This window comes from Sorghum bicolor, chromosome 5, assembly GCF_000003195.3.
Source record: "Sorghum bicolor cultivar BTx623 chromosome 5, Sorghum_bicolor_NCBIv3, whole genome shotgun sequence".
Taxonomy (NCBI): domain Eukaryota; kingdom Viridiplantae; phylum Streptophyta; class Magnoliopsida; order Poales; family Poaceae; genus Sorghum; species Sorghum bicolor.
The window spans coordinates 8,663,446-8,676,192 of record NC_012874.2 but is presented as its reverse complement, the minus strand read 5'-3'; the positions used below and the strand labels follow the sequence as shown (position 1 = coordinate 8,676,192).

At 40.9% G+C, this 12,747-nt stretch overlaps 1 protein-coding gene across 2 annotated transcripts; it reads right to left on the bottom strand.

Moving 5' to 3' along the window:
- On the bottom strand, positions 7,349–11,585 carry LOC8074330 (lipase-like PAD4). 2 transcript variants are annotated; one of them, XM_021461511.1, is made up of 4 exons: positions 11,406–11,585; positions 10,795–11,188; positions 8,500–9,276; positions 7,349–8,395 (listed from the first exon to the last, which is right to left on the bottom strand). In XM_021461511.1, exons 1-4 carry the CDS (start codon positions 11,438–11,440, stop codon positions 7,577–7,579), a joined length of 2,025 nt encoding a protein of 674 aa, XP_021317186.1. In that variant the 5' UTR covers positions 11,441–11,585; the 3' UTR covers positions 7,349–7,576. The 2 variants fall into 2 exon arrangements, with proteins under 2 accessions (XP_021317186.1, XP_002449170.1); XM_002449125.2 differs by having other exon boundaries at positions 8,512–9,276.

Below are 12,747 nucleotides of genomic sequence, written 5' to 3'. Positions count from 1 at the left end.
GGTTAACGAGAAAATTTTCCCATGTTAGGGAGAAGATTGTTCTAGATTCATGAAAATCCTTTTCATATTTAGGGAGTATGTTTCAATTTCACGAGAAAAAAAATATTCTAACTTCACAAGAAAATGTTGCAGGCCGTAACACTAATTGTTCTAGGCATGCAAGAACATGCAGCTTTTAAAATGAGAGTACTCACTGTATCCCCAGTCCCAAAATGTATGCAATTCTAGTTTTTAGATAAGTCGAACTTTGTTAAGTTTGATTAAATTTATAGAAAATAGTACTAATATTTATATCTACAGATAGGTTAATACATTCATAACTTTATAGTTGACAAATTTTTTATTTGAAGTCATTTAGAGTTCTAAATATGTATTTGAAATTCTTATGTTTTGAAATTCAAATGTAAGATTTCTAAATGATGTGTAATGTTTACTTAGTCAATACCATATTTGTAGTGATTGACATGATATACAAATCTGTAGTCGATAAGTTTTTTATTTGAAATCTTTTAGTCCCATATTTGGTTTTAGTTGTCATATTTTGAAATTTTAAACTATCTCAGATAAAGACACACTGCCTATTCCAAAGTTGTATTGCTTGACAAGACATAAAATTGTATAGTTGAAACTTTTCCTTTTTGAGATCATTTAGAGGTTAAAATATTCAATACATGATTACAAAATTTTAATATAAACAATAACATCCTATACCTAACTATATTGGATGTATAGTGTAGAGGTGCCCACGTTTCTTTTTTTTGGGAACAGAGGTGCCCACGTTTCTGAATATAGTATTAATTAACAAAGACAGACAACTTAAGATGTGCATTCCTATTAATTAATCAATGACTAACACCATTAAGACTTTGTTTAGATGCGCTCGTATCCACCTGCAACCATATGTATTAATATAGATTGAGGTGAAAAATAATAAATTTACACCTCAATCCACTTGAACACATATAAATTAAGGTAAACATATGTGCATCTAAATAAGACCTAAGGTGGTCGGTGTACTAGCCTTTGGAAATATAAAAAATACCTACACCAGAAAATGGTTTTCATGGTAGTAAATCCAGTGGTTGGAACCATGGTAAATTTTTTTAATCATTGCAACCATGGTAGTTAGGCCTTGTTTAGTTCAAAAAGATTTGCAAAAAAAAAATTTAGATTCTCCGTCACATCAAATCTTGCAGCGCATGCATGAAGTATTAAATATAGATAAAAATAATAACTAATTGTACAGTTTGTCTGTAATTTTCGAGACGAATCTTTTGAGCCTAATTAGTCCATGATTGAATAATATTTATCAAATACAAACATAAATACTACAGTATCCATTTTACAAAATTTTTTGGAAATAAACAAGACCTTACTAGTAGGTTTGTGTCGTAGCAAAAATATCTTCTAAACTAAGAGAAGAATAAAAATATCATAATATTTGGAGATCAATATAGACACTACCATACATATATTAAGTTTATTTATAAGATAATAAATATTAACAAAACACACTACCGTGCATATAATAATTTTATGTATTTGTGACCAACAATAATAAATAATAAAAAATTTATTAAAAAGCTAGATGCACATGTCGAACACCGTGTTGTGCCGAGGAATGGCATTTGACAGGAATTATCTATTCATGTTTGGTAATTGCTCTACGCACTTGCCGCGCGTGTTCAGGCTGTCACAATCGCAGCTTATTAGCTCGTTTAATTAGGACTGGACCGACGATGTGGCACTAAGTAAACAAACGAAAGGGACTAATAATCTGCCGCCGTGCGCTGTTTGGGCCAGACTTGGATTTTGGGCTGGAAACCAATTCTTCTGGCCCAGTTCACCTGAGCCTGTTGCCATCTTCATGTATTCCCGTCGCCGACGCTGCGGTAGTAGGGAGTAGGGACATGCCTCCGCCCGCCGCGCCACGCCGGCGTCCGTCCACCGCGGCCCCTCGTCGCGGCCGCGATCTCGCTCGACTGCTCCGAGATATCCCGTGCATCGGCGATCTGGACGTCGGAGTCGGAGCACTCTCCTCCATGGATGGCTCCATGGTCTCCACTCTCCAGCTTCGTTCTCGTGCACCGACGGCAACGGGACGTCGTCGGCGGCGACAGATCGTCGTTCACCAGCCTCTCCGAGTCTCGGTGCTGTGCTGAGCTTGAACGCCTCGGCGCTGCACCACACTTAGAGTTTTTTTTCAAGTAAAGTCCACTACCGGTCTCTAAACTTGTGCTGTCGCGTCATTCCGGTCCCTAAATTCACAAATCGATTGTTTAGGTTCTCAAACTTGTTCATCTGTGTCATCTCGGTCCCTAAACTTGTTCAATTGTGTCATCTCGGTCCCTAAACTTAGAAATCATCCGTTTAGATCCTCAAAGTTGTTCAGTTGTGTCATCTCGGTCCAAAGCTTGGTTTTGAATCTCATCTGGGTCAAAACAAAGCGATCTAACAACTCTATATCAAAAAATAATTCATAACTTTTTCATATGAACTCAAATGAAGACAAATTTTATACCAAAGTTATAGTCCTCAGCATAATCTACAACTTTGTAGTTGAAAATTTTTTTATTTGAAGTCGTTTAGTGTTATAAAATTTAATTTTAAATTTTAAATTTTAAAATCTATAAACTTATAAAAAATATTTTGGGAACCTAAACGATTTTAATTTAAAAAAATTTTCAACTGCAAAGTTGTAGATCATGTTGCTACCTACAATTTTGATATAAAGTTTATCTTCATTTGAGTTCATATGAAAAAGTTATGAATTATTTTTCAATATAGAGTTTTTAGATTCGTCCTGTTTTGACCTAGATAAGACTTAAAAACAAGTTTAGGCACCGGGATGACACAACTGAACAAGTTTGAGGACCTATATAGGACATTTTGAAGTTTAGGGACCAGGATGACACAACCGAACAAGTTTAGGTACCTAAACAGTCATTTTGCGAGTTTAAGGACCGGGATGACACATCCGAACAAGTTTAGGGACCGCTGATGGACTTTACTCTTTTTTTTCGAAAGATCCACCAGCTTTTCGTCATTTATAAGATCAGAGAGCAAATAGTTACAATTCCATAAGTGTTGATGGCACAAGCTGCGGCCACACCATTTGCCGGAGCTCGGGAAGCGAGGTCCAGGCCACCCCTAGATTACGAACACTAATTTACAAACTGGGGCCTTGTTTAGTTCCCAAAAAAATTTACAAAATTTTTCAGATTCCCCGTCACATCGAATCTTTAAACGTATGCATGAAGTATTAAATATAGACGAAAATAAAAATTAATTACACAGTTTGGTCGGAATTGACGAGACGAATCTTTTGAGCCTAGTTAGTCCATGATTAGATAATATTTGTCAAATACAAACGAAATTGATAGTATTCACATTTTGCAAAATATTTTGCAAGTAAACAAGGCCTGGGAAGAAACAACATTCTATAGGTTGTTTGCCTAAGAGTCCAGCACCTCGATCGCTATCGAATTGGAGTTCATCTAACTGCGGCAAGATCATCTGCAGCCCCTTGTTACCTGCATAAGCCCACATCTTGGCTTCATCATATATCCCAGCCATTATCCTTTGAACTTGTCGACATTCCTTCCTGAACACCCTGCCATTCCTTTTCCGCCACACCTCCCAAAGTACGAGCATAATCAACGATCTCAAGCCTTGTGCAGCTGCCGGCGATAAGCTATTGACTAGCCGGAGTAGCCATTCCTTCATGCTATCCGCATGGCCCCAATTTGCTGGTGCAAGGCTCGGCGACCTCACCCAGATTGCCACTCTGTCCCAGATTGATCTCACAACCGGGCATTCCACGAACAGATGAAAAGCCGTCTCTAGGTTCTAAATACATAGTTGGCAGAAATATTCATTTGGCCACTGCCTAACTTGTAGCCTTGCTGCTGTCCAGATTCTACTTTGTAAGAGAAGCCAGGTGAAAAACTTACATTTTGGAGGAGCTTTGGTCTCCCATGTGAACCCAGCCATACTGCAGTTGCCCAAACCATCCAATTGTAGTTTGTATGCCGATTGAGCGCACCACACTTGAGTAGATCATCGATCGATGATACTTGGCACTGGCAGTGGCACTGTGGCAGGCAAAGCCACCATTGAAGCCAATGGAAGGGCTCCTAAATTTGCCTAGTGAATGAATGCCTGTGTGTTGCTTCTTTGCTGCGGAAATTTTAGGTTTAAGCTAGGTTGTTTTTGAGAGAGAACTTGTTGGGAAAAAAATCGTAGAAGAAATTTCTGTTTAATGTTTGGGTGTGTATATATCTCATGCATGTACCTGAAATTTTTGGCACTACACGCTGACAATTTTGTGCATTGGTGGAAAACCTGTGCTTCTGCAACAAACAAGTAGCTAGCGAGTAGCGACGCAGCTTATGACTTGTAATGACATTATCAGTGCTAGAAACTATATGTAATTTCTATATTTATTAAATTCTATAGACATTGTATATATAAACTATGATGTCAATGGATAGTTTCTAAAGAATAATTTTTTGTCCCATCACAATTCTCAACCAATCACATCACTTCATGTCTTAGTTCTCATGTAGACATGGTTTCCATCTTAGATCCGGTTTTTATGATTTTTGCTCTCTCTCTCTTCAATAATTACCTTGCTACGTCAGCAAAACGTTTAAGTGGTAGTACAATTAATGTACATAGAAACTATGATGGTTCCTGCACTAGGAGTGCCCTAAGGTTACAGAAGACATTGGTCAGCACATGAGGGCATTCCGTGCTTTACACAGGAAAAAGTATATTATTGACCATTTAAGTATTTTTGAAGTGTCATTTTAGCCATGAACTCAAAATCTAGAGATGTTTGACTATCAAACTATAGAAACTAGATAGACTTTTACCCTTTGCTCGTTTCAAAGGTGGTTTTGCCTCTATATATATTTTCTAAATTAAAAAAATCTGGTTTGATCTCTAAAAAATATTGCCGATCCATTTTTAATCAGAAAAAACTAAATTTCTTTAAAAATGAATTGATGCCTTGTTTTAGTTATTTGTTTCTTATTTGTTCCTTTTCCTAGTGTGTTCTTTTTCATTGCCGTCCATACTATGAATTTATCATTTTGTCGCTTGTTTTCTATTTTTATATTTTATAATGAATTATTTATGAACTTTTATAGATCAAACCAAATTGTATTATTTTCAGTAAATACATATAGAGGCAAAACCACCTTCGAAACTAGCTAAGGGGGTAAAATATGTCTAGTTTCCAAAAGTCTGACAGTCAAAGATATGTTACCACCCCGCTTTGAATTATCAAAACCGTTCGAGCTACTTCCTTGTCCTCATTGGGAGTGGTTTGAAGGCAATTTTGTTTTTTTTTAGTTAAAAATTTTGGTAAATACATGACAAGGTTTAAAATCATAGAAAATGTCTATAAACTTGTTAACATCCCAAGAAAAATCATAGAGATAGATTGTGAAACAAGAATCCAAAGAAAATATTTAAGGCTCACGAAATTATATTTAGAGGCTTCAAAATTAGATCTAGCTTAAAAAATTAGAAAAATATCCATAAAAAGATATAAATTTCCAAAAAGTTTTAATCAATGCCTAAGCATATGTTTTTAAAACTTTGCATAACAAAATATAATATGCAACTAGCATGAATGCAACATACACTAATGCTAAATGTATTCATGTTACACATTTGTGCTACTTGTGTCTTATGTTTTCTATTGTGGGAAGTTTTCAAACACATTTATACAATAATAGTGTTTTGGCAATTTTCTATAAATTATTTTTATTTTTCTAGAGCTAATTCTCAGAAGCTCTAAATATTTATTTGGAGTCATTGTATGTCATAAGCTTAGAGGGAATTTTTGTGGTTACATGTTTAACATTATCAGATATTTGCCATTAAAAGAAAAAACAAAACTACCTTCAAAATAGGTTAGGACAGAATTTGAATGATTCTGAGAGTTCATGGGTAATATGTCTAATTTTGAAATTCAAGGTGGACATTTTTCAGCCGACCATGTAGCTTTCCACGAGTTGGAAACCAGTAGGCTTTGATCTAGCCGCCCATGAGCAAGGTAGGACGATGTGCTGTCCATTAATCCTCCCACAAAGGAAAGTGAACAAATTATAAGCACTGTTTTGCTCTTTTTTTAGGATCACTTTGCTCTGTTTAATACCATCAGGTTCAGGTCTGCAAATTGTAGGCAGTGGAAATATTTTCAATATATTAGGAGCAGCATTTGTTTGTATTATAAAAAATGAAAATTAGCCTTCCATAAATAAAAAAGGAAATAATTATTCAAGTCCTTTTCCCTTTCCTTAGGCCACGTAAGCCCAAGTTGGACCTTTTTTATTTCTCTCTCCAGCTTACGCGTGGACCAGTTTTTTCCTTTTTTGAGGGGAGCGTCCATAGGCCAAATGGCCCATAAAAAACAAAACAAAATGGAACTTGCTCGCTTCTTTGTGGGCCAACACTGGCCCTGTATGATAAACTGAAGCTGTGAGTCGGCTAACCTTCATATCTCAAGAAAAAAGAACTCATTTCAATAGAGCCTAGTGTAATTGCCCAAAAATTTCTAAACCTCAATCCCCACGTGTGCAACTTTCCAGAAAGAAAAAAGCAATTGTGAGTCTCTTTAGTTCCCCATGAAATGTAAAATGCTAATTATTTTGGAATGATAAAATGCAAAATGCCAAATTTTTTAGGATTATGTTTAGTTCCATCTAAAAATGCAGAATTTATTGTCCTCATTAATAGAGAATGGCAGCAATTTTACTAAAAAATTTGCATTGTGTTTAGTTTATTATGCAAAATGATGGAACAATACCCAGAATTTTTTTGGAATGATAGAGAACCTAAATATCCCCCTGTTTCAAAACTGTCCCTAAATGCAACTTGGTATTATTTTATATTTTACTAGCGAACATACAACATATTGTATGGCCCTAAAATTAGGGATGAAAATAATATGAATATTTTTTGACCATATTTGAGACCAAATTTGTTTAGAGGGGTTCAAATCTGTCTATATCTGAGTCCGAATATTCAACATCTGATACCGTATCCAAATACTTAAATCATATATTTATGTTGTCAATATCCAGTCATATCTTATCTGATAGGGTTGATATTATCCGTATTTGAATCCAAATTCAACTAGAAATATAAAAATAAATGTGATATCCGTTCGTATCAGATCCGTTTTCATCTAGACCCATAATTGGCTAGCTAATTTGTTAGATTTAATTGGCAAGACCTAATATTATTTTTAATTAAGTGTGCTCTATAATTATATCTTACACAAGACTCGTAATAAATGCTAGCTACAACGCATTAACCGCATTTGAGAAATTTATGGGTCAATCCCACTTGTGATATGAGTCTTTAATAAAGTGAATCAGTATCAGGCGATCAAGGTACCCATGAAAGAACAAATATATTGCAATCCACTGCAGTAGTACTTCTAGGTTTAGGTATATCTACAATCACCTATACTAGCATCCATGGACCATGACCCAATGATTCATGTATATCTGAACTATTTGGAGAATGCCCATCATCAGCTACCTACGGATTCATCAGCTCAAAACCGAAGCAACATTGCCCTCACTTCATCCCTGAGCTTGAGCTGGTTCCACTCCTCCACCCACAGCGTGTAGCTCGACTGCGGCGCGAGCACGTCGACGGACACCTCCTTGCTCGCCACCAGCTCACGGGAGTAGCTCTCGAACTCTTGCAGCTCCTCCAGCTTCATCGCCAGCTCCGCCACGTCGCGCTCGCTCCGGGCGCTCTCCGTCTGCTCCCTCGCCTCCTCCACTCTCGCCCAGAAGCACGGGTCCTGCGTGAGCCCGGCGTACTTGCTGCGCCTCCGGCTGCTCGCCGACGCTGCCGCCGACGACATGGAGGAGGTGACGTCGCCGCCGGCGCCGCCCGTGCACGCCTTCTCCTGCCACCACCTGTCGAACAGCTCGTACCTCCTCTCCCGGCCGTGGGTCATGTAGCTCCCGCTCGTCCGGTGGAGGCCGTGGTGGTGGTAGTCGGCGATGTCGAGAGGCTCGACGAGGAGCTGGTAGAAGCGGGCGGCGTTCACCCACTTGGCGCGGCGGTGGAAATCGTGGGGGAGCTGGCCGGCGTCCAGCATGGTGAGCACGCGGTCCCAGAACTGGCCCAGCTTGATGCGGTTCAAGTTCACCTTGCCGTACTTCCTGGGCGACCGCCGCTGCTTGAACGCGTCGTAGTACCCCATCTCCGCGTCGAACAGCGCCTTGTACCATTCGATCTGCGCACGGCACGGCGTGATCCGGCCCAGCTGCGTCGCCAGGCGAGCGCAGTTCAGGCTCGGCCGCCGCCCTGCCCGCTTCGATGTCTTCAGCCACTGCCGCGCCGTCGACGCCTCCATGGCCTGCCGCCGCCAATGGCAATGCCATGTCAGACAAGATACATATACTACACAGAACACGCGCTGTAGTTTTGTACACGCAGACAAATAGTACTGTATGTACGTACGTGTGCCCTCACCATGGCGTCGATGCCGGAGGCCTCCAGCGCGAGGGAGACGCCGTCGTCGTAGTTGGGCGAGGCCGGGGCGTCGTCCACACGCAGGCGTCTCTTGAGGAGCAAGTGCTGTGGCATTTTCAGCACGAGCTCGCCGTAGCAGGAGTGCGCGGCCTCCGGGGACTCTGCGCCGGGAGAGCTCCGAGAGGCGAAGGTGGCGTACAGCATCTGGACCGCGGCGGTCGCGTTGTCCACACACGCCGCGCCTTCTGGGGAGCACAGCACGTACGTCCCGAACGGCCGGTACGGGCTCCCACCTGTCGTCTCATCCGGAGCGGCAAGCTTCTGCTCCATGGCCACAGCGCCAACGTGCTTCTGTATCAGCTGCCGGAGCACGTCCTTGTCAGTGTGCGCCATGCGTGCGGTGACCGTGGTCACCGCGCCTGTTTGGCGAGTCCGTGCCGGCCATTGATGCAGCTGCATTCCCACAATGATGTCCGCAGGGATGGCGTCCGGGGGGCAGAAGAGGAGCCTTGGGACGACATCGTGCTGTGAGACTACGTGGCAGAAGTTACCACCCCAGCGCTCACGCAGGATGGCCCTGGACAGTGCCTCGTTGCCTAGCAATGGGCTTCCAAAGGTGACGCACAGGACAGGAGGAGCAGGTGCCCATGGTGAGCTTGCTGACGAGATGCAGAGGTAATGTAGGGCCGCAAGGGCGGCAATGGCGCCACCGAGGGAGTGGCCCGTGAACACGACTGCCTTGCCCCTGATCTCATTCAGTAGCATCTGCAATAATGTCAACCAATTGTGATGAGTAAGTCACAGTTTCAGTGCGGCAGAAGATAATGTGAACTTTTAGTAGCATAATTTCAATGAGGCAGGTTCAAAAATAAAGATTAGAGAGAATGGAATCATTAGCTGCACAAAGTGACAGACAGTACTCATACTAGAACAAAAATAATATTCATGGAAAATGATCATCTCAATAGTTTTATGAACAATAATTAGGTCACTCGATTAAAAAAAAGGCAAAAGTGATAAAGGTATAGAAGAAGATGGAGACAGACAAGGTGTGGTCCTCTGAAACGTAAATGAAAAGATCTATGAAGCCTGAAGATTCTCTTCATCAGTTATTTGAAGAACTGAAATAAATTCCCCCAACAAAAGCATAGAATTTGTGATGGAGCACAAGGCTCTTGTCATTTAGGTTATTATTATTCTACAGTTGTAGAATTTAGTTCAAATGTATGAACACAAGTAAAGTAATCACAGGTTTTTTTGTGATCATCTGAAATTATAAAAGAGCAGAAGATAATGTCCGGTGAAAGCAGCCTGAATTCTGAATGACAGTAAACTCTGAACCACATCTCTTCATCATGGTGACGACATTTTATTCCTCTAGATCAGTCATTCTCCATATCTCGAAGGATTTTAAGAATTCGAAATTTCTACAGATCTCTATCTGTATCTATATGCAATTGGTGCATAAAGCTCTCCAATGATGAGCCACATTGCAGTGCATTTTAAATGATTTATCACTATCACCTGTTCTGTTGCTCATGGGCCCTAAGCTGTAAGCGACAATAAAGGGGGAACAGCAACTTTTGGTGTATACTGTGATCTAGTGTGCCATGTGGTTGTACTTTTTGTTTGCACAGGGACATCAGAAAAATAGATGCATAGCATCTCAAGTTAGCCGCCAAATTTGACAGGGATTGTTCTCTGTACACACACAAACCCAGCTTTGAGCTCTGAGGTGAGGTCTGAAGTAGTAACTTCACAAACTCTTACTGTGCCAGAGAGGGCAAACTGATACAAGAAATGAAACCATAAGAAGGCACTGAAGAAAATAGGCAATGAAATAACCAGAGTAAAAACTCTTACTATGCCAGAGAAGAAAATAGGCACTGAAGTGGTTAGTTTGTTTTCATACCTCAATGTTGTTAAATTTCTGATTGACTAAATTATTGGTGTATTAAATACTGAATGACTGACACTGGAATTAAAATATCTCATATCTCAGTGCCTCTGTCTCATACTGTATGTCTGAACACGAAGACACGGCAACAACCAAAGACAAATTAAACACATCAACATCACAATAACTCCTTCCTCAGCCCAACCAAGAAAAGCAAAAATATCAGATCATCACATGAACGCGCAGCTTAAAAAATGACAATTTTTAAGTCAAATTATTAGTGGGCAAGGCAAACTGCTCCAATTAACGCGCTAAGCACAAAGTAAACGATACTAATCAAGCAGATATTTTCAACGGAGGAGTAGTAATCAGTTGAGTTAAGTTACCTGGAAATCAGGGGAGCCGCAGAGTTTCAAGAAGCACTGCAGCGCCAGCGCCTGCACGGCAACCGGCTCCCCCGCAGCGGCGGCCGGTGCGTCAGGCTCGGCGGCGACCAGCGGCGCGAACATCCGCCCCGCCGCCGCGTCCCCGCCGCCACCGAGCCCCACCGGCGCGAAGACATCGGCGCCGCGGCCGCCGCCGGCCACCGCCGCGCCGGCCGCCGACAGCGCGGCCTGCACCCCGGAGAACCCCACGTACACCTTGCCGCCGCCGTCCTCGTCCTCGCCGTGCACGACGAACCCGGGCGCCGCGGCGGTGGCGGCCGTGCAGCGGTCCCAGGCGCGCGCCAGCAGCGGCGACGAGGCCAGCAGCGCGCCCAGGACATGGCTCGTCTCGAACCTTCAAAAGGACCACGCACGCATTTGAGCTTGTTTGTGGCATCAAATTCTCATCTTTTTATTATTTTTTTTCTTTTTTTTGGTTCGTGGTGTGTGCCTCCAATTGGGCACGAAAGGTAGCCGAAGCAGCAAGCTTTTTTTGTGCGCGACGGATGCAGCAAGTATTTATAAGTGCTGATGCGAGGAAAAGCGATGGAAATTTGGGATGAGGAACTTACATGGAAGCTTCTTCGTCTCCAGAGGCGTCGTCCATGGCTGATGAGCTTCCCAGAAGCGGGGGGGACGGAGAGAGTAGAGAGAGAAAGAGAGAGAGGGGGACTTGGAGTTGAGAGAGAAAGAGAGGAAGTGGTCAAGTTTAATTTGGCGGCCAGGCTCTCTGTCTTGGCTTGGGGAGGGGGTGGGGCAGGGGGCACACTGGTCACTGGTCAGGGGTCAAATGGTATGGTGGATTTTGCATCAAGGACCTTCATAGTTTGGTTGGTTACTTTGTACTCCTTGGGATTATACCCATTGATATTGAGAGGGTGTTTGGCACAGCCTCGAGGGGCTCTTTTACAGAAGCTATAATTTGTAGTTTCGTCAAAACGGCTTCGACTCCTCTGTTTTTACTTTAAAACAATTTCTCTAGAAAAATATTTGGCTGGGCTCCTCTTGAAGAGCCAGAGCGGGAGCTGAAGAGGAGCCCTGTCAAACAGACCCTTAGATTTGGTTTGACACTGCTCAATTTCATTAATTAATTAGTCTTTTATTCAGCTCTGCGTGCAGATTTACCTGTAGAGTTAAATATATTTTTTTACAACAAGTAAAGATAAACTTATTTGGTGAATCGTTTTGCAAAACAACATTGTATATAGATTTTCTTAAAACATACTCCTATATAATCTCATACAAAAACCATAAGTGTGAGATGAAGCAATGAAAAGCTACTATTTTTCAGCTTGTATCCCACCCTATTCCGATGTGATTTAAAGAGATTTATGGGTAAAATTGTTTTCAAAAGAACCATTTGACAAAAATACATTTTATAATAGCTCATGAAGCTATTCCATATTAGTGAAGCTATACCAAATAGAACCTTAAATGTCTTGGGATGGGGTTTACTATGAAAATATAATATGATCTATAACAAATTCAATGATATATATTTAACAGAACAATTAATAGTATTTTTATGTAGATTTGATAAATCTACGATGGTTTAAGTTCACACCATTTTAGAATTGTATTCTTTCTCGGAAAGAGGTAGTATTAATAGGCATCTTGTTTTGTATCTATTGTAAATCTTTTCTATACGGAAAAACACTTATGAACCTTTTAAACAATAATTTGAAAAGACACAAATTACTAGGATGATCATTTTTTTTTTCAAAAGGGACACATTCAAGTGATTTAATCAAGAGAAATTTAATAGAGCTTATCACAAAGCGATATCTCATTTAGAATTTTAACCCCCCTAAAATATACAAATAGAGGTGCAAGTTACATTATTTGTCATGAAATGATAATCATATTTCAAAAAAGAAAAAGTCAGCTTATTTAAACTTTGACCAACAATTGCTC

Coding starts and splice junctions, on each gene's coding strand:
- LOC8074330 (XM_021461511.1), bottom strand. CDS start 11,440: ATGGACGACGCCTCTGGAGACGAAGAAGCTTCCAT. Junction 11,189..11,405: donor GGAGACGAAGAAGCTTCCAT/GTAAGTTCCTCA, acceptor GTCCTTTTGAAG/GTTCGAGACGAGCCATGTCC. Junction 9,277..10,794: donor GCGGCTCCCCTGATTTCCAG/GTAACTTAACTC, acceptor ACATTATTGCAG/ATGCTACTGAATGAGATCAG.